Source organism: Cyprinodon tularosa, unplaced genomic scaffold (assembly GCF_016077235.1).
Source record: "Cyprinodon tularosa strain WSP-4 unplaced genomic scaffold, ASM1607723v1 ctg231, whole genome shotgun sequence".
In the NCBI taxonomy this organism is placed as follows: domain Eukaryota; kingdom Metazoa; phylum Chordata; class Actinopteri; order Cyprinodontiformes; family Cyprinodontidae; genus Cyprinodon; species Cyprinodon tularosa.
In genome coordinates this window covers 502605-525392 of record NW_024038867.1, presented here as the reverse complement: position 1 = coordinate 525392, position 22788 = coordinate 502605, and the positions used below count along the sequence as shown (strand labels likewise).

General features: G+C 37.7%; 2 protein-coding genes across 5 annotated transcripts in view; both read right to left on the bottom strand.

The window, feature by feature from the left end:
- Positions 1-20385, bottom strand: part of LOC119784690 (intercellular adhesion molecule 1-like) — a 75811-nt gene extending 55426 nt beyond the window's left edge. For 2 of the 4 annotated variants that reach the window (XM_038286883.1, XM_038286882.1), the window contains exons 1-2: positions 4027-4194; positions 765-1043 (exon numbers count right to left, since the gene is read on the bottom strand). In XM_038286883.1, the coding sequence (XP_038142811.1) occupies positions 765-1043; positions 4027-4099 (352 nt within the window). In that variant the 5' untranslated portion in view covers positions 4100-4194. Of the gene's footprint in view, positions 1-764; positions 1044-4026; positions 4195-20189 lie in introns of those variants that run through there. The other 2 variants (XM_038286880.1, XM_038286879.1) reach the window with 2 other exon arrangements.
- LOC119784691 (pregnancy-specific beta-1-glycoprotein 4-like) lies at positions 11855-16961 on the bottom strand. Its single transcript, XM_038286884.1, has 3 exons — positions 16649-16961; positions 12774-13028; positions 11855-12400 (listed from the first exon to the last, which is right to left on the bottom strand). Exons 1-3 carry the CDS (start codon positions 16824-16826, stop codon positions 12300-12302), a joined length of 534 nt encoding a protein of 177 aa, XP_038142812.1. The 5' UTR covers positions 16827-16961; the 3' UTR covers positions 11855-12299.
- Positions 20386-22788: the final 2403 nt, after the last annotated feature.

Below are 22788 nucleotides of genomic sequence, written 5' to 3'. Positions count from 1 at the left end.
GACGCGTTCTCTGGAGTGACGAATCGCGCTTCTCCATCTGGCAATCTGATGGACGGGTCTGGGTTTGGCGGTTGCCAGGAGAACGGTACTTGTCTGACTGCATTGTGCCAAGTGTAAAGTTTGGTGGAGGGGGGATTATGGTGTGGGGTTGTTTTTCAGGAGCTGGGCTTGGCCCCTTAGTTCCAGTGAAAGGAACTCTGAATGCTTCAGCATACCAAGACATTTTGGACAATTCCATGCTCCCAACTTTGTGGGAACAGTTTGGAGCTGGCCCCTTCCTCTTCCAACATGACTGTGCACCAGTGCACAAAGCAAGGTCCATAAAGACATGGATGACAGAGTCTGGTGTGGATGAACTTGACTGGCCTGCACAGAGTCCTGACCTCAACCCGATAGAACACCTTTGGGATGAATTAGAGCGGAGACTGAGAGCCAGGCCTTCTCGTCCAACATCAGTGTGCGACCTCACAAATGCGCTTCTGGAAGAATGGTCAAAAATTCCCATAAACACACTCCTAAACCTTGTGGACAGCCTTCCCAGAAGAGTTGAAGCTGTTCTAGCTGCAAAGGGTGGACCGACGTCATATTGAACCCTATGGATTAGGAACGGGATGTCACTTAAGCTCATATGTGAGTCAAGGCAGGTGAGCAAATACTTTTGGCAATATAGTGTATATATATATATATATATATATATATATATATATATATATATATATATCTTTCAGACATAAAAAATGTGACGATGAATTATATGTACTTACGGTACACAGTAACAGATAGGCGGCTGCAACACTGTTTATCATTCTTGTCAGTATAGAAGCATTTTGGTTCACTGTCCCATAATCTAAGATGGTCTACTTTCCACTTCACTGTGGTTCCATTTGTTGAGCTATATCCCACAGGTATTTCAATAGCAATAACGCTCTCCTCAACAGGAAGACAGTCCTTTTGACAAGCCACACATGTGGCAGAGGCTGGATCACCGTACTTCACCACCAGTCTAGATGGAGTCAACACAGGTTTATCTGGACAGTTGGTATCTGAAAGAAACAGATAGGATGCTAGTGTAGCAAGGTAGGCATGTTTGTATTTTACCTCCACCACAAGGACGTTATGTTTTTTCAATTTTCAATTTTTTCAATAAACATCATAATTTGGATGCAGGAAATTGTTTTAAGGATTTTTATTAATAATATTTGGTGGAAGGACAAGTTCCCCCCTACAGCGGCAGCAATGACTATAGACAGCTTCAGTATCAGACTCAAAGATGTCCAGAAACATTGTACTTAAAAACAAAAAAGGTGAGCCATGCCTAGCTCGAATCCTTTATCTGCTGATCAACAAAGAATTGGAAGTGCACAGGGGATGAAGAAGGGGAGAGAAGAACAAAAACCAGAGGCTGTCTTATTTATAAACTTAAAGAAGGTGCACCTCAAGCCAAAGAAAAAATTCATTCAAATTTGGTAAGGATCCAGATCATGTGCGAGTTTAAGCTATAGGTGTAAGTCACAAAGTGGGGTAAAATTTTCTGCTTGGCAGAGGTCTGTACTCTCCGGGGATTTTTCCAGCTTCTATTACATCTGTTAGATATTTACTTTCAGAAAAACATTAGATGGTTTCATGAATCTTGGTTTAGCTCCATTCATGGTAATTAGTCTCCTCAGTTTCCTTGATAACACAATGAAAGATAATTCTAAAAACTTTATAAATCCAACTAACTTCTAAGGAACAGAAGGTGGGTCAGGTCACAGAGGCCTCCACCTCTCACTGTTGCCCAGTCCCCTTAGCACCCACCTGTGGTGGAAAGTTTTAATCTATGAATATTTTCACGGTTTTAATAAAGATGTTTTGCATTGTCCATATTTTGTCTTAAAAGGAGGAGCATTTTGTCTTTTAGCATCTTTCTGAATCTTTCCCTACTGATCGTGCTTAGGAGTTGGAGTCAGAGAAGGTTTACAATCTGGTTCAAGAGAGGCTACACTCTCTTCTTCTCCAGAGTTGGAGTGGGTATGCTTGTCTGACCCAGCTACCTCAGTCCGGTATTAAAACCTGAAAAAGGACAGACAAAAAATGCATCTACATAGACTACCAACCAATTTTTCTTGTTTTTCCTTTTTGAATGAGACAAACCCATATTTTTCTCCTTTCAACACTGACATGTTTATTGTGGTTTTATTCAACTTCCTCCTCGAACTCCACCCTAAACTCTGCAGACTAGATTTAGAACCTGTTATCATATACCAACACATGATATGGAAATAAGTATCAGCCATCAGCCCAATTTCTGTTAAATACACGCCTGACACATTTGGCTTTGTGAAAGGCAGTGTTGTTTTCGTCAACAATGAGGATGACGAAATTATTTCGTTGACAGCCTTTTTTTCACGACAATAACGAAAACTGTCAAGCTAAACAAGGATGTTTGATGACTAAAACATGACTAGTCATAGGTTTGAGATTTTGTCAACAAGACGTGACAAGACTAAATAAAAATTAGCGGATAGTCGTTTAAAATGCATCATTGTGCTGTAATCTGCTAAGCAGTATCAGCCATGCAGCTGTGTCCTGTTTGATCCTGCCGCCCACCTGTCGTGCAGCGTTGCACATGCTGCAGGATCACAGATGGATCATGGCAGCAGCAGCAGGGTCTGAGAAATTAACCTGGAATGATCCGGTACTGCGCAATGAGCTCTGACAAACTCTACTCTGATCTTCCCTCTGTACTTGTGCAGAAATGCTTCTTTGTGCGCGGAGCTCCGAGTCGGCGCTTCACGTTCCACACTAATGGTTCGCTCTCAGCAGTATGGCTCTTCCATCGCTACTTAATAAACTATGTGGCTGATCATCCTCTGCCAAACGTCTAACTATTAATATTTCTTTTTTTCCAGATCACAAGAGGCGATAGTAAACATTCTTTAATATATACCAAAAGGAAACCCTAAATTATATCCAAAATAAAATATTTCATTGCATTCTGTTTATTTTTTTTATAAAGAGCCAGGTGAAACGTACATAGACCTTTGATCTCTCTCATAGTTCTTGTTTCTATCTATTTAAATAAGATGTGATTTTTTCCTTGTATTATCATTGAAACATTTTCTCTGTTTCCTTTTTGAATATTTAAACATTTTAGTTAGCATATTCCTTCAATTTAGGTCTGGATTGGCATGGCATTACAAGGCAATCATGTAGGTTCTCTCTGTATTTTTAGGTGAATTTAAATTATGCCAGTTTCATCATGTCCCATCAGATTCAAAAAACTTTATTTTTAGCCTGAGAAAGTCACCAAAGAGGTGGTAAAAAAACAAACAAATAAACAACAAAAAAAAACAGTATTTCAACAAATTTGCAGTAAATTGTAAAAAAAAAAAAAAAAAAAAAAAAAAAAAAATGCCGCCATAAAAGACACCACTATAAGACATTTATTCATACAGTATAATGCATGGATTTATGGGGTAAGTAGTTATCGTATTGTTTTATTAAAGTCCTCTATACATAAACAATCTGTTATTTTCTTTTAGTAAATAAAAAAGGATCTTTTTAGATATAGATTTCTTCCAATTCCACTTTTTAATGTAGGTTATATAAATGTTATTCAACAAGCTACTGCTGTGTTACACTAACCGAGATGTTTTCAGTCCTAGTTCTCAAGCCACACTCGACTGATGTTTTTGAGAATAGAGCTGAAATAAAGAAATGACCGATTTTAAGAGATACCTTTTAAATATTTAGAAACTTTATTGTAACTCAAAGTGAGAGTAAGCAACAATATTTTGGAAATACTGCAGTAATCTATTATAAAGTAACAAAACAAGTAAGTCATCAGGAATAGCAGGACCACGATTAAGTTAGATCCAATAATAAATATGTAGAATCTATTTGCAAAGATGTGCTGAGTGTGAAATTAAAAGAATAATTGAGAAACCTTCTTAGATTAAGGGTCTCCCTGAAAAAGGTTATCTTGAACTTTTTAACTCAGCAAAAGTGGAAGAGAAAATCCCCGATTAAGGGTGGAAAACTCACCACATGAAGATGCATGAAAACACTGCAGAATAATCAAAAAAGAAGTCACCAGAAATATGCAGCTGGAAAACATGTTGATGTTTTTCTATTAAATTAATTTGAGGTTTCGGAGAACAAAAAACAGCCCTAAGCAAACAGTGTTAAGCTGAGGAGCTGACCTGAAACTAAACAGCTTCAGCTCCTTCAGATAAAAAAGGGAAAATGCAGAGGGGAGGCACTCTGTAAAAACAAAAAGTGCCAATGTAGTAGATGACAGTGGTGTGTGTTTGAAAGAAAGCGGAATTGAAACTGAAGTTCTGGGCTGTAGCCTATTTCAGGAGCACATAGTCTCTGATCATATATTCTAAGAAACCCTTTTAATTGCAGCAATGGTTAAACGCTGACCTGACTCACAATATTTTATCTCATAACAGATGCCTAATGAAACAGAAACAGATTTTTTTTTTTATCCAGAGTGTGTATCAGAAATGCATTAAACAAGACAAGAGACATAGGTGGAACTAAACTTTATTTAAATAGTGTCCACATTGACATTTTGATTAATACTGTTGCATAAAAAAGAGGTTTCCAAAAGTTATATTAAATGGCGCATCCTGGAGCTAGTTAACAGTTACCTTTTGCAGCTTTGCTACTTTCTGTACGTCTAGTCCTATCTCTTTGAACCCTTGTCAGCCTCAGTAGATGGCCCTTCACACTGAGCTTGGTTCTGCTGGAGGTTCCTTCCTGTTAAAAGGGAGCTTTTCCTCTCCACTGTCACTACAAGTATGCTTGGTGTGAGGGATTGCTTTCCGAGTCAATGATTTGCAATCAGCTGGTTTTCCTTAGGAAGAGAACTTTGAATCAATTTGACTGTATGATCTGTTTGGATTTTCTCTGTAAAGTGCCTTGAGATCACATGTGTTGGGGGTGGGCACTTTTTAGCGCACGTGGAACACTTAATTATAAAAAAAAAAAAAAATACACACGCATGTTGAATGAATTTTGACTTTTATTTGTAACATTCTCTAAACGTGAGTTTTCAATGGAAAAAAGTCGCACCACCAACAGAACAGACTAAAGCGTACTACTTTAAAGTAGTACGCTTGTTCAACTTTCTTCTTCTTTCATCTGGCTCATCTCCCTGTTTTCCCTCACCCATCTGCTCTCCTTCATCCATCTGTTCTCCCTCATCCTGGTCTTTTTCTGTCTCTGTGTCTTCCCTGAACTCTTCCTCATCTCCTGTCCTGGTAGATGTTGATGGTATAGAGCTTCCCTGCTGTGACTGGCTACAATATAATAATAATACCATCATGACAATAATAATGATAATAATAATAATAATAGCTTTAAAAAATATGCCACAGTAGTTTAAATAATGGGCTAATAGGGCAACATGACTGGAAGTCTTGTCACATGGATATGACTTATGGTAGCCTACTAAATAATAGCTATTTTAATACCTGCTGATTTTGTACAAACCACTTAAAAATAAAATGTGAACAGCTTTTAAGATTTTTCAATACGATTAACCCTACTTTCTTGGCATTGTGCTTCAATTACTAAATCAATATACAATTAAGACAATAAAGAGACCAAAATGTGTTTATTTATGTTGCCTAACAAAACCTATACAACAGAAAACGTTTGTCTTAACACATATATTTGCAATTGCAAACTCTACCGAAATTATTTGTAGCCTATGTGGTCGTCCTCACGTTATCTGTCATTGACTTGGGCTACAGTGTAAAACTTTATCTAGCCTAACTAGTTTATCAGGTGACCAGTTGGCAAAAAATGCTTGTTTGGTGCTGCTGAATGAGAGATTTTAATGCACAACAAAATGATTTTGCTTGATCTGTGTATTACCTGGCTAATGGGGTGGGGAGAAGCAGCCTGTCAGTGACCGTTCCTGCTATCTGAAGACGCTTACTGAACTGCTATGATGCTGCGCATCTGGCATGCCCTGCGGGCGACCGCGTGAGTTCACGTGACAAATGAAGAGAGATACGCTGGTCGGGTGTGCGCAAGGAGGTGGCTCATTTCGGGGCATTGTTTCAGTCGTTTTTAATGGCTCAGGTTTTCAAAAGATAATTTCAAAACCGACCTCAGTGAAATCTTAATATTAATAATAATAAAAAAAAAGGAGTTTCAAAAGGGCATTTTCGTTGATAAAGGGCAAACTTCCTAGTGCTTTAGCACCACCTAGTGTCTATGTATGCACGCTCCCCTGTACTGTACTTAATAGTCATTACACAGTATTTGTCTAAGTTAGTAAAAAAAAACCTATGTTTCACTACGTTTCTAACTGTTTTCTACTGTGTGCTGAAGAATGCTACTCATCTCTCATGCAGCTTTCACAGACTGGCACTCTACATTGAGCCAGCAGCATATAACAAGCCACACACAGGGAGGGCCCTATTTCCCCATTGCACTGATACACTTAAAGCAAGTGGGATTCTACAACTGAGTTTGCAACTTCTCCCTGAGCATGCGTTGGTTCTCTCCAGGTACTCCGGCTTCCTCCCACAGTCCAAAAACATGACTGTTAGGTTAATTGGCTTCTCTAAATTCTCCTTAGGTGTGAGTGAATGGTTGTATGTCCTGTTTGTCTCTGTGTTGCCCTGCGAAGATCTTGAATCATCATTTATATCTGAGTCTTCATTTGTACTCATATGTGCTACACTACGGTAAAAAAAAGTGAAAAACTCCAATAAAACCTAATGTGTCATGATGGGTTCACTGATGAGACCCAATAATGCAGAACACCACGGAGGCGGAAACAAGAGTTAAAGTTTTAACAATGTTTATTGTTCACAAGCACATGGAATAATGTCTGGAACTGGTTCAGGCCTGGGGACTGGTTCACTGGAGATAACAGAGCAGTTAGCTTTGAGAGCAATTGGGTTTGGGTTTTTAATGTTCAGGTTAATACCTTGAGGGTTCCGGTTTGAGCTCAGAGAGAGGAACTGTTGGGTCCAGAGAAGGTTTGTTTCAGCAGAGTCCGATAACTGCTTCAGCGTCTTACTTCTGATGAAGGAGCAGACCTTGGCTTTGGGTTTCCAGCTCTTAATCCAGAACTGCATGGGAAATCCAGAGAGAAGTCTTCGGGTTTGGCTCAGAGGGCAGGCTCGGCGGAATAAGCTCATCCAGAGCTCACAGAGAAAAACTGGTTTCCTGGAAACAGAGACACAAAGGATTAGAATCCTAGCAGGACTCAGAGGGCAACAAAAGATTCTCAGAAGGTTCTTTGGCTCAGGTGCTAACCAACTAGACTCTCAACACTGCGGCGTCGAGGCAAGGTCTGAAGACAGCTTTTATACTGTGGATCCTCTGATGATGGAACGAGCCTCAGGTGCGTCGAAGGCTCGGCTCAGGAGGATCCACGGCGGACTCTGCTGGAGGAAGGTGGTACTTCTCCAGCCCCCAACATAATGTCTGCTATGCTTTGCAATATTGTTTTCTTTTCTAAGTAACAATTTGCACTCATATGTGCTACACCAAGGTAAAAAAAAGTAAAAACTCAAATAAAACCTAATGTGTGGTATGCTTTGCAATATTTTTTTCTTTTGTAAGTAACAATTTGCTCAATTGTTCAATCAAAAAAGCCTTGTCCCTGAAATGAAACATGTAGCACTCCATCATTACAATAATCAAAAGAAAGCTGGACCAGGGCAGTGTGAGGACACTAACCTCTAATTCACACAGACTCTTCATTCATGCCATCACAAATAAAAGCTTTTCTAGTCAGAGTAATAATTCTCACTGACTCTGTTGCACTGTAGCAGGACACACAGCTTCCCTCCATCATCCATCAGATACATGGATCAAGTCTATATGTGACAGTTGAGAGAGCAAAATTACTCTCTCAGGAAGTCAGACATGAAAAGAGTAAAATGGTTCCAGTTAAATTTCAAAATAAGAGGCAATGCACAGACAGGTCCTGAGTTTTCACATCAAGTGACAACTGCTCAATGGCAACGGTTTGTGGTTGGATGACATAGCGGACGTGAGGTAGTATGTGTGATGCCAGCTTGAGAAGGGAGCTGTAGGTTGAAATCTTATTTCAAGTGCTTTAAGTTGACGGTTATAGCACCAGTACAATGAGTTCTTGATTTTTACAAGTCTGTAATTTTTTGGATATCTGAATGATCTGTCTTTGCAATGCACATATGTAACATACCGGTAAACATTATAATGGAGTACCAAAAAAGCTAAAAAAAACAAACCACTGGATGTTTCGCTTCCCATTTGGGAAGCTTTTTTAATACAAAATGTCAGGAATAGTGTTGAGTTCTTCATCATCTTTTAACTTGGAAACAAGGTCCAGTGGATTGTTTTTAATTTCCTTTTTTTTTTAAATGGCTATGACCTGGATGACTGCGAATCTTCACCAGCATACTGTACCAAATATTAACATTGATTTTCATAGGTGTTCAAATACTTAGTATTTTTAGTCCTTAGAACTTTGCAGCAGCAGCATCTTACTGATAGTTATAAAATCATACATTGTGATTTCTGGATATATTTTTTAGATTGTCTCTCACAGTGAACATGCACATATGATGACAATTTCTGACCCCTCCATGATTTCTATGTGGGAGAATTTGCAAAATAGCAGGGTGTTCAAATACTTGTTTTCCTCACTGTACCTCCAAACTTCTGTTTTTAACAAAAATCAACATCAGGATGTAGTGCCAGAGACTTTGAAGAAGTGGTCCATTAAACAAAGAAGCCTCTCATTCAAGTTCACACGTTCTTTTGACTCAATGGATTTTTAAAAATACGCCACAAGATTGACCTCTTTAGATTGACATTTCAGTAGCATTTAAAAAATTATGTTCCTATTGGACAGTTCAAAGTCTTCCTTTTTTTTTTTTTATTCAGTCTATTTATGCAGCACCAATTCACAATACTTGAATTTATAATCATTTTAATCAAATTGTACTGATCAATTCTATCTAGATTGGTAAAAAAAAAAAAAAAAAGCCACAGATTAGAATAGAAAATCACTTTATGGAACCAAAATGGGGAAATTATGTTGCAGCAGCAGCAAAACAACAGGCATTATAAAAGGGTCACACAGGTATGGATATATAAAAGGGGGTACAAATAACAAAATAAAAAATTGACATTCAGAAATTCCATTTTTTATTAAAACATTTTCACAATAAATCTTTTTTTTTTAAGATTACTGAGCAATTTTGCATTGACATAAAACTGATCTTTTAAATTGCTTTGCTTATAAAGTAACATTTAAGCATAGTAAATGGTAGTTTGTGTACATACTTTTTACGTATACTGTTTGTTTAACAAAGAGCACAATAGGGGGAGAAAATAAACTTGCCACAGTTTTTCACAAATAAGAAGACAGCTATGTAGGACACCCTCAGAACAACACATGGCACCATTGTTCCCAGCAAACTTCAGCTTAGCTTCGTTTGGAAATGACAATCTCTTCCACGGGGCACAAGTTAGTTCGTTTTTGATGCTTTTTCATATTATATATGATCTTTTATGTTGTATGTTGTATTTTTATCTTTAATAGCATATTTCCTTAATTCCTTGTATTCTATATAAGCTATTGGTAGCATAACTTCCCAAAGAAATAATCTTTAGAGATAAAGTTGAGTCTAAGTCTAGGTGTAAGGTAACGCTACTTCCCTCACTTTCAATGTTGAAACCTTACCCTTTTCCTTATCACAAATCCTGCCTCTTTGTATGTAAAGACTGCCCTCAAATCTAACAATTGTCATTTTTCTTTCTGTTTTATGTAGTTGGCTACCTATAAAGTAAAATTCAGCAAGGCATTTAATTCTTGATAAATCTGTTTCGGAAAGTCATGCTTTGGTGGTCTTAGTCCTCATTGTGGCCGACCCAGGTTCAAATCCTATCTGTGGTCCTTTGCCACATGTCTCTCTCCCCCTTTCCTGTCAGCCCACTGTACAAAAAAAGAGCCACTAGCGCCATAAAAGCCTCAATAAAAAAATATGTTACACATACTTTGTCTAATTTTGAGCCATTCTTTTGATTTGTGTTGTGCTATAATCCCAAACTGAAGGTGAGATGCTGTCCTTATGATCTGGGGTTAAAAAAATAATGGTTACTTTAAATATGACAAGTTGCCCAAATGTTGAAGGATTGTTTATATAAACACTAAACAGGCATAATCCAGCAGGAGTCCCAAGACAGGTCAGGCAAACAAATCCAAATGGGAACAGGCAGGCTCAGTTGTTGAGAGGTAGAACAGGTCAGGACCAGGTAATCAGAAACAATAATATCCGCTAGAAAACTCACCAAGGGCTCGAATAATGTGGCACTGATGACTGGAAGAAGGCAATTTAAATAGAGACTGGAGTAGGTGAAACAGATGAGTGGTAACAAGAAACTGGGCGGAGCTAGGCAGGTGAATGGAATGTGCAATCAAGCCTGTCATCAGCACCATGACCATGAAAATTATTGTGATAGTTATAATGATCTAATTGGTCATAATCAAATACTGTGAGCAGGACAGGTACACACAGAGAATGGATTGAACTACAGAATGTGTGTGTGTGTGTGTGTGGGGGGGTTGATTCAGGCACGGCTAATTGCAATGTAACTAGAGACAGTAAAAAGGAGACCTTGACAATACACTTGTGCTCTCTTTCACACCTCAAATAAGATGTATGAGTACAAGAGAAGTTACAGAAATGGCATATAATTTACAAGCCAGTGCATGTCTAATATAAGTTCAAACTCAGTTAAAGGAAAAGACTGGTCAGCAAGGAATGATCAATGGATCATTGTCTATACCTAAAATTCCTGGTGATATAATGAATTTAATCAGTACAAAATATAAAAATGATCATTTCGAATCGGCGCTCCACTGATAATGGCTTCTCCTACTTGTTACACACGTGATAAACTCTGAGACGTTCTACTTGGACTTGATTGAACTAATTTATAGCAGCCATTGTGAAACCGAAAACTCAGAGTTTAGGCTAGATCAATTTAGAGTTTAGGATTTCAATAAGAGTTTTTTAGACCTGCTTCATGAAATGGACCCCAGTGTCGCAGTTCCAACACTGTAAAAATGGCGGTGTTGTTATGCTGCGTTCACACCGGACGCAGCTGGCGCGACAGAAGCAGCGAGTTTACATGCAAAGTCAATGGTTGACGTGCGTCAAGGCGCAGCAAAAGGTCCCGCGGCGTGTTTTGAGCATCAGGTGCAGCGCGTCTGAGCAGCTGAAGCAGCGTGTCGGGCGCGTTTAAGCATCTGACGCGCCGCAAACGCGCTGCTGCTCGAGATGGAAAAATTGAATTTTTGCTGCTCGACGCGCCGCGTCAACCAACCAGAGAAGCTGATCTGGGAGCTGGCAGAGAGACAGACACAGCGCTGATGATCAGAGCGCTATGATCACTCCTCTGTAACAGTCTATTAACGCATAAATTAACTTAAAATGCAGAAATCTGCCGGCAGAATATGTTCGCTTTTATTATCCTGCTGCCTGCAGTTTGGATTATTTAGATGAAAAACACCTACCAACTGCCGCGCTGAACCGCGAGGAGGCGACCCGGCCAGAGGCTGCTGTTGAAGGGATTCCTACTGTCGGCACACCGCAGGTATGTGGGGGTCTGTGCGGCTACGACAGAAAAAATATTGCAAGGCAGGATGATAATCTGAATGAACTGACTGCACTGATTATGTTTTCAAGTGTATTTTCTCACTTAAAAACATATTAAAACTACTTTATTCCCACTGATCACAGCAAATATAGCTGCAAGGCAGAGAAAGGATAGTAAAGCTCCGCCCAACGCGCGTCAGTCACACTTTTGCACCGCGCAGCCACAGCAGGAAAGCTGCTTCAGCCGCGCGTCAGAACTAACTGGTACAAGCAGCAAAAATGAAGCAGCAGACGCAATTTTGCTGCTTTTGCTGCGTCCGGTGTGAACGTAGCATTAGACATTTTTGTCCGTTTGTCTCCTCATCTAAGTCATAAAGAAATTAGTTGAAATGCTAAAAATTGACTTATTAATTATAATCCAATGCAGCATTGGAGGATTTCAGATGTAAAGACTTCTGATAAATTTCCAAGAACATCTAAACCACTGAAAAATAACTAAAAACTTCCATTATATAGAGCACATTTAGTCCAAAATTGGAAATGGCAGACCATACAGCAACATAAATCCATAACATGTTAGAGGCACTGCAGATGTCTTCCAAACTTCTGCTAGAAATTGTCCAGTGATCCTTTTTCAAAAATTTAGACCATGTCCAGGGTGATGCATTCAACCCAAAAGGAAAACATCCTTCAGTTGGTCCTGCTTCGATTCCGTTTGTAAACAAAAAAGATCAATGACGATAACAGAGCAACAACAACTATTGCAACTATAATGTATGGCCAGATGCTTGCTAAAAAAAAAGAAGAGAAAAAAGAAAAACTCATTATTAATCAGAAAATTCAATATGCACAAACAGACCATAATAAGCTTCCTTCTTTAGGTAATGAGGGTTAAAGGTAAATAACAGCTGTAAAAAATAATTTGGCTCATATCCTGGAAATACAATGAAGCTGAGCATAAATCAGAATGAACTATAAATGCCAGGTTCATATACATCAAAAGGCGATTGGACTTCAGTTTTCTGTACCTCAACAGTACAACAGAAAAACAATCACAAAAAGTAAAATATAACTCTTAAAGTAAAAACAGATTACAAATACGATACTGGTAATATGTTCTAAAGTGCAATTTCTATTATAAATGAATAGAGAGAGAATCCTCACCTTTGACTTGTACATTAAATTTTACGTGGATAGTTTTCAGTTTGCTGCTAACAGTGCAGACATACTGTCCTTCATCCTGATAATCCACTGACTGAACGGTGAGACTGGTCCCACTGCTGTAACCCTTATTGGACGGCAACGTCCAGTTGTACGAAGGTTCAGGGTTGCCCTCGGCCAAGCAGGTCAGATTGAGAGTGTTTCCTCTTGTGATGGTGATTGGAGGTGGATCAGCTGAAACCTTCAGCTCAGGCCCATCTGTGTATGCAGCAAAGAGGGAAACATAATGCAAATATTATAGAACATACACTACACCTCATTGTATACATTTCAAAGGGCATCTCAGACTTCATGATGGACTTAATTTCATATATAAAATGTATTTTCTTTAAATACATCATCTGTAATTTATTTCTAAACAGGAATTAAATTAAATGGAAACTAAGCAAGTAGCTAAATACTACTAATATGTTGTTAATTTGTCGCTGTTAATTGCTGTTAGTTGCTCTGCACCTTAGCCCTTCATCTAATATTTATCTGCAGGGGCTAAATAGTAATAGTAAAAGTAATGATGATGACCATTCTTGCCACTGTCCAACATTCTAAGTAAAAACGAAACACAATTTTTAACAGACAAAAAGTTTCATTTTCTGCAAGCTAAACCAAAAACAGACATTATTTTGTATTTAAAACTGATTTCTAAGGAATAAACATGCCATAAAAAGGAAAACTGCTTTGCTTTAAGAAACACCATAGTCTAAAATCAACCTGTGTCAGGGTTCTGCCCTTTTGGTTTCTTTGTATACATTTTCCCATGAGACTGGGTTGCTTTGTAATCAACCCAGTCTCATGGGAAAATGTACCCCCACTACGTTGGTCCACACTGCAAAACGTAGTGGAGGTACATTAATGGCCATTTTTTTGTGGTACTGTTACATTTCTTCTGCCTATACGCTTTCTATTGTTTTACGTCCTAGTCACGTGACTTTCAAGATTCCAGCTGGGAGAAGAAAAAAATATATATAGATGGCCGACATTCGCTCATTTTTTTGTGGAAAGATTAATAACTTGAGTTTGTTTTTGCATTAAAATGAGTTTTGATTACACTTCTAGTGAGAAATGTATAGTTTGTTGCCAGAATATTTACTCAGGGAATGTACATATTCACTTGCTTGTTCGTTTCTTGCAAAGATTTTTCAAGATAATGTGAAACTGTAACATTTTGGTATAAACATGGCTGAGATTTCTCTAACTTTTAGTGGGAAAATCAATAATTTCAATCAGTTTCTGCATTTAAATGGGTTTTGATTACATTTATAGCGAGAAGTGTAGGGTTTATTTACATAATATTTACTTAGTGAACATACATAATCACCCGCTTGCTAGTTTTTGCTACGTTTTTCGGATCTCGTCAGGATTATGTGAAATTGCAACGTTTTGGCTGCTACCCATCGCCTAGCATTTAGCTGCCGCCCCGATTCAACATTGAATTCTTTGTGATTTAACTCCATCTGACGGATCAAACCCTCGCCACTGCGTGCGTTGCGTCTGAGGTTGATTTTCAGATCAATGCATTACGTCGTGGCACAACTAATTAAACTAGTTTAAAAAAAGGATCATGGGTTAAGATCGGATGTGTTTTATTTGGAAATCTACCGGATCCTTTGTGCATTTAACTTCCTGTTTGGTGCAATCTCATTGATGAGTTTTGACCAGATTTTGACCAAAGAGGAACTAAAAAAAACAAAAAACAATTTGAATACACAACCAGCATATCTGGAATCAGTGACAGAGAGCAACTGGGACCAGAAGTTTATTAATTTCTCCCCACTGATTTCCATTCAAAATGTTTTCGATCCCACCAGGCTCTAGGGAAGGGGCGGGCATACCGCCACCTACTGTTCATGAGTGTGTAGCAACATTGTTTTACATCTATTAAATTCTATTTTTTTATTTTGTATTCTGAAGATAAATAAATAATGCTTTCCTTAATCTATAAATATCTTTTATATTTGCTTTATTTCCCAATAATCCTTTAAGACTCCATTCTTGGCCTGTCCTCTTTTCAATTTCTTCCTTTCAGGTCCAGATGATTTACAGTTCATCAATACATGTTCTACATTTTCTATCTCTCCACATCCTTCACATTTATCATTATTTTTCCTCCCTATTAAGTATAAATTGTCATTTAAATAAGTATGACCTACTCTTAATCTGATCATTATTATTTCTTCCCTTCGGTTTCTCTCATTAATATTTCTATTTAATACTGACTTTTGTACTTTATATAACCTTCTTCATTTTTATCTTCATTGTTTTTTTTTTTTTTAGTTCCTCTTTGGTCAAAATCTGGTCAAAACTCATCAATGAGATCGCACCAAACAGGAAGTTAATTGCACAAAGGATCCGGTAGATTTCCAAATAAAACACATCCGATCTTAACCCATGATCCTTTTTTTAACTAGTTTAATTAGTTTCTCCCGTATGCCACGACGTAATGCATTGATCTGAAAATCAACCTCAGACGCAACGCACGCAGTTGCGAGGGTTTGATCCGTCAGATGGAGTTAAATCACAAAGAATTCAATGTTGAATCGGGGCGGCAGCTAAATGCTAGGCGATGGGTAGCAGCCAAAACGTTGCAATTTCACATAATCCTGACGAGATCCGAAAAACGTAGCAAAAACTAGCAAGCGGGTGATTATGTATGTTCACTAAGTGAATATTATGTAAATAAACCCTACACTTCTCGCTATAAATGTAATCAAAACCCATTTAAATGCAGAAACTGATTGAAATTATTGATTTTCCCACGAAAAGTTAGAGAAATCTCAGCCATGTTTATACCAAAATGTTAGTTTCACATTATCTTGAAAAATCTTTGCAAGGAACGAACAAGCAAGTGAATATGTACATTCCCTGAGTAAATATTCTGGCAACAAACTATACATTTCTCACTAGAAATGTAATCAAAACTCATTTTAATGCAAAAACAAACTCAAGTCATTAATCTTTCCACAAAAAAATGAGCGAATGTCAGCCATATATATATATTTTTTCTTCTCCCAGCTGGAATCTTGAAAGTCACGTGACTAGGACGTAAAACAATAGAAAGCGTATAGGCAGAAGAAACGTAACAGTACCACAAAAAAATGGCCATTAATGTACCTCCACTACGTTTTGCAGTGTGGACCAACGTAGTGGGGGTACATTTTCCCATGAGACTGGGTTGTTGTAATTGTGTGTCTTTGTAGTTGTTTTCTAGCAGTGTTGTGTTCCTGGGTTACTCTCTCCTTTGGCTCCTCTTGTTAGTACTGTTCACACCTGCTCCATATCAGCTCATTAGTCCATTCTTTGCTCTGTTCCCCAAAAAAACACCACCTCTGCCGTTCCTCATTGCTGCTTTATTTTTGTTTTGCTTCGTTGTCTTGTTGTACCCCATGTGTGGTCACCCTGAGGTTTACTGGATTTTTGGTTTTCAGTATTTTGATTTTGGACTTTGCTTCAGTTGTATGATTCTTAATTAAATCAGCAAAACTCATCTCTGCCTCCTGATCTCTAAATTTGGGTCTGTCAATATCTGATGGGGTCAAATTTAACAGATAATGGTAGATGGGAAAAGTCAAAGAGGGTCACAATGACTTTGTCTCGTACCATACCCAAAATTCATAATTAATACAAAATACCAACTTGAATAAAAAAAGACAGATTTAATATGTACAAACACCCAAAAAGTGTTTGTAATTTTTTTTTCTTGAAAAATAATTTTTGGTTTCTAAACTATCATGTATTCAATTTAGTGAAATAAGTTCTTGAAATAAGTGAACCTCTCAGTAAAATCACACACCTAAAGTATTTGTGTTTTTATATAAACTCACAGTGAACTGTAGCAGTGAGATAGTTTGATTTCACCACTGGAGGAGGCTGTGGTCCTTCAGGTCCTAATTCCAGTTTTGCGTCACACCAGAACTGGGCTCCATTATCTTCTTTACTGGTGTTAAAACTCCAAGTAAAGAGCTTATTTACTGGGGTTTTTTGGGCACTGTCACCATGCATGCTACCCAGCTGTGTATTTCCTTTGTAAAAGGTCACAACTAGTTTTTGAATGGGAGCTACCTTCTGTACAGAGCACTACAGGATGTACTCTGTATGCTCGGTCAGAGGTCCAATGTGAATTAAGCTGATGGAAACACTTTCTGGAAACTCTAGAAAGATATTCAAAGAAATGATATGTGAATAATGATTGAAAGAATACTTTTACTTGTCATCAGTAATATATATATATATATATATATATATATATATATATATATATATATATATATATATATATATATATATATATATATATATATATATATATATATATATCTTTCAGACATAGAAAATGTGACAATGAATTATATGTACTCACGGTACACAGTAAGAGATAGGAGGCTGTCCCATACTGTAAGATGGTCTACAGTCCAATTCACTGTGGTTCCATTTGTTGAGCTTTTTCCCACAGATAATTCCATGTCAATAACGCTCTCATCAACAGGAAGACAGTCCTTTTGACAAGCCACACAGGTGACAGAGGCTGGATCACCGTACTTTACCACCAGTCTAGATGGAGTCAACACAGGTTTATCTGGACAGTTGGTATCTGAAAGAAACAGATAGGATGCTAGTGTAGCAAGGTAGGCATGTTTGTAATTTACCTCCACCAAGGAGGTTGTGCTTTTTCAATTTTTTCCATTATCATCATAATCTGGATGCAGGATTTTTGTTAATAATATTTGGCAGAAGGAGAAGTCCCCCCTACAGCAGAGAGTGGCAGCAATAACTAAAGACAGCTTCAGTATCAGACTCAAAGAAGTCCAGAAACATTGTACTAAAAAAAAAAAGGTGAGCCAGGCCTTGATCTGCTATAGGTGTAAGTCACAAAATGGGGCAAAATGTTCTGCTTGGCTGAGGTCTCTTGGGGTTTTTCCAGCTTCTATTACATCTGTTAGATATTTACTTTCAGAAAAACATTAGATGGTTGCATGAATCTTGGTTTAGCTCCATTCATGGTAATTACTCTCCTCAGTTTCCTAGATACAACAATGAAAGATAATTCTAAAAACCTTATAAATCCAACTAACTTCTAAGGAACAGAAGGTGGGTCAGGTCACAGAGGCCTCCACCTCTCACTGTTGCCCAGTCCCCTTAGCACCTGTGGTTGAAAGTTTTAATCTATGAATATTTTCATGGTTTTAATAAAGATGTTTTGCATTGTCCATATTTTGTTTTCAAAGGAGGCGCATTCTGTCTTTTAGCATCTTTCTAAATCTTTCCCTACTGATCGTGCTTAGGAGTTGGAGTCAGAGAAGGTTTACAGTCTGGTTCGAGAGAGGCTACACTCTCTTCTTCTCCAGAGTTGGAGTGGGTATGCTTGTCTGACCCAGCTACCTAAGTCCGGTATTAAACCCTGAAAAAGGACAGACAAAAAATGCATCTACATAGACTACCAACCAATTTTTCTTGTTGTTCCTTTTTGAATGAGACAAACCCATATTTTTCTCCTTTCAACACTGACATGTTTATTGTGGTTTTCTTCAACTTCCCCCTTGAACTCCACCCTAAACTCTGCAGACTAGATTTAGAAACTCTTATCATATACCAACACATGATATGGAAATAAGTATAAGCCATCAGCCCAATTTCTGTTAAATACACGCCTGACACATTTGGCTTTGTGAAAGGCAGTGTTGTTTTCGTCAACAATGAGGATGACGAAATAATTTCGTTGACGGCCTTTTTTTCACAACAATAACGAAAACTGTCAAGCTAAACATGGATGTTTGATGACTAAAACATGACTAGTCAAAGGTTTGAGATTTTGTCAACAAGACGTGACAAGACTAAATAAAAATTAGCAGATAGTCGTTTAAAATGCATCATTGTGCTGTAATCTGCTAAGCAGTATCAGCCATGCAGCTGTGTCCTGTTTGATCCTGCCAACCACCTGTCGTGCAGCGTTGCACATGCTGCAGGATCACAGATGGATCATGGCAGCAGCAGCAGGGTCTGAGAAATTAACCTGGAATGATCCGGTACTGCGCAATGAGCTCTGACAAACTCTGCTCCGATCTTCCCTCTGTACTTGTGCAGAAATGCTTCATTGTGCGCGGAGCTCTGAGTCGGCACATCACGCTCCACACTAATGGTTCGCTCTCAGCAGTATGGCTCTTCCATCGCTACTTAATAAACTATGTGGCTGATCATCCTCTGCCAAACGTAAAAAAATCCCTTTGTCTAACTATTAATATTTTTTTTTTCCAGATCACAAGAGGCGATAGTAAATATTCTTTAATATATACCAAAAGGAAACCCTAAATTATATCCAAATAAAATATTTCATTGCATTCTGTTTATTTTTTTTATAAAGAGCCAGGTGAAACGTACATAGACCTTTGATCTCTCTCATAGTTCTTGTTTCTATCTATTTAAATAAGATGTGATTTTTTCCTTGTATTATCATTGAAACATTTTCTCTGTTTCCTTTTTGAATATTTAAACATTTTAGTTAGCATATTCCTTCAATTTAGGTCTGGATTGGCATGGCATTACAAGGCAATCATGTAGGTTCTCTCTGTATTTTTAGGTGAATTTAAATGATGCTGGTTTCATCATGTCCCATCAGATTCAAGAAACTTTATTTTTAGCCTGAGAAGGTCACCAAACAGGTGGTAAAAAAACAAATAAACAAAAAAAAAAACATTATTTCACAAATTTGCAGTAAATTGTAAAAAAAAAATAAAAATGCCGCCATAAAAGACACCACTATAAGACATTTATTCATACAGTATAATGCATGGATTTAGGGCTAAGTAGTTATCGTATTGTTTTATTAAAGTCCTCTATACATAAACAATCTGTTAATTTCTTTTAGTAAATAAAAAAGGATCTTTTTAGATATAGATTTCTTCCAATTCCACTTTTTAATGTAGGTTATATAAATGTTATTCAACTGGCTACTGCTGTGTTACACTAACCGAGATGTTTTCAGTCCTAGTTCTCAAGCCACACTCGACTGATGTTTTTGAGAATAGAGCTGAAATAAAGAAATGACCGATTTTAAGAGATACCTTTTAAATATTTAGAAACTTTATTGTAACTCAAAGTGAGAGTAAGCAACAATATTTTTGGAAATACTGCAGTAATCTATTATGAAGTAAAAAAAACAAGTAAGTCATCAGGAATAGCAGGACCACGATTAAGTTAGATCCAATAATAAATATGTAGAATCTATTTGCAAAGATGTGCTGAGTGTGAAATTAAAAGAATAGTTGAGAAACCTTCTTAGATTAAGGGTCTTCCTGAAAAAGGTTATCTTGAACTTTTTACCTCAGCAAAAGCGGAAGAGAAAACCCCCATTAGGGGCTGAAAACTCACCACATGAAGATGCATGGAAACACTGCAGAATAATCAAAAAAGAAGTCACCAGAAATATGCAGCTGGAAAACATGTTGATGTTTTTTCTATTAAATGAATTTGAGATTTCAGATAACAAAAAATAGCCCTAAGTAGACAGTGTTAAGCTGACGAGCTGACCTGAAACTAAACAGCTTCAGCTCCTTCAGATAAAAACAGGAAATGAAGAGGGGAGGCACTCTGTAAAAAAAATTGTGGCAATATAGTAGATGACAGTGGTGTGTGTTTGAAAGAAAGGGGAATTTTTGAAGTTCTGGGCTGTAGCCTATTTCAGAAGCACATAGTCTCTGATCATATATTCTAAGAAACCCTTTTAATTGCAGCAATAGTGAAAGCCTGACCTGACTCGCAATATTCAATCTCATAGCAGATGCCTAATGAAACAGAAACTGATTTTTTTTTTATGTTTTTATCCAGAGTGTGTATCAGAAATGCATTAAAAAAGACAAGAGACATAGGTGGAACTAAACTTTATTTAAATAGTGTCCACATTGACATTTTTATTAATACTGTTGCATAAAACAGTGATTTCCAAAAGTGATATTAAATGGCGCATCCTGGAGCTAGTTAACAGTTACCTTTTGCAGCTTTGCTACTTTCTGTACGTCTAGTCCTATCTCCTTGAACTCTTGTCGGCCTCAGTAGATGGCCCTTCACACTGAGCTTGGTTGTGTTGGAAGTTCCTTCCTGTTAAAAGGGAGCTTTTCCTCTCCACTGTCGCTACAAGCATGCTTGGTGTGAGGGATTGCTTTACGAGTCAATGAGTCTTTGCAATCAGCTGGTTTTCCTTAGGTAGAAAACTTTGAATCAATTTGATTGCATGATGTGGTTGGATTGTCTCTGTAAAGTGCCTTGAGATCACATGTGTTGTGAATTGGCACTATATAAAATAAAGTGAATTGAAATTGATGCCGAGCAGGAAGGGGGTGCCTCTCTGTATTAGATGGGGAAGAGGAAGTTAACTTATCACAGACTTGGGGTGTGACGCCAGAGAGATGGGCTGCCTTATAAAGTATCGTCATTCAATTTCATAAATGTCGTTAAAGCCTTTTTTGGTTTTGAAGCAAGGGCGACCAGATATCCTGTTATGCATTGGAATGTGTCACTTTCTTCACTTTTGTCCCACAAATTGAATTAACCTCCTGCATGTGACTGGGTCCAAACTAGAAAAAAAGTTACAAATAAATAAATAAAAATATTCCTAAATCCAAAGAAAGCAGAGCAGCAGTCATTGTCACAGAGCTGTACCAGTGACACGTGTCATGAGCAACTAGCACACAACGCTTTTTAAACGGAACAGGTAAAGGATTTACTACAAAATATGTTACCAACGTTTGAAAGATAAAAAATCGAAGCCACAAAAAAAATAAATGAATGGATTTTGAATTGGTGAGGCTGCTGCAAGGTGATTCACAGAGATCATTTAGTGATTTGATATCAGGGGAGTAGAGTGTGAAGCAACACTATAAAAGTTAGTCACAATAGTAATGCTTGGCTGAAAAGCCATGTCTGTCCCGTGTTGTTCCTTATATAGTTGAAGCCTCTAAAGCAGTTTTACTCACAGACATGTGTAACCGGGTTCTGCTTCACTTCGCTGTACCAGGCCGGCCCAAGTAACCCCTCGACTATGCGTTGTGTAGTTTTTTAATGAAGACAAGGAGATTCTGGGTGATCAGGCAGTTTATTTCCTGAATGAGAACATATTGGGGTTCGAAGTGCAACAGCTCAGCTTTACTCAGCACACTCTCATGCAGCTTTCACAGACTGGCACATTAAAACATTCTTATTTTCAATATACAATGAAGAATACAATAATAAATTATTTACCTGAATGAGAACATACTTGGGTTCGAATCAGTGCAACGGCTCAGCTTCACTCAGCACACTACAACAGAGCTTTATGTTAGCCTTTTAACTTAGTACATGAAGTGTTTTCCAACATTAACAAAAAGTACAAAAATTGGTGCCAAGCACTCATTTACTTAATAGTCATTACACACTATTTGTCTAAGTTAGTAAAAAAAAACTATGTTTCACTACGTTTCTAACTCTTTTCTACTGTGTGCTGAAGAATGCTACTCACCTCTCATGCAGCTTTCACAGACTGGCACTGAGTACATTGAGCCAGCAGCATATAACAATCCACTTTTCCCCATTGAACTGATACACTTGAAGCAAGTAGGATTCTACAACCTAAAAACTGTTACACATGATTAATTTATTGCTTGAGAAATATTTTGAATCATCATTTATGAATCTGAGTCTTCATTTGCACTCATATGTGTTACACTACGGTAAAAAAAGTAAAAACTCCAATAAAACCTAATGTGCGCTAAGCTTTGCAATATTTTTTCTTTTCTAAGTAACAATTTGCTCAATTGTTCAATCAAAAAAGCCTTGTCCCTGAAATGAAACATGTAGCACTCCATCATTACAATAATCAAAAGAAAGCTGGACCAGAGCAGTGTGAGGACACTAACCTCTAATTCACACAGACTCTTCATTCATGCCATCACAAATAAAAGCTTTTCTAGTCAGAGTAATAATTCTCACTGACTCT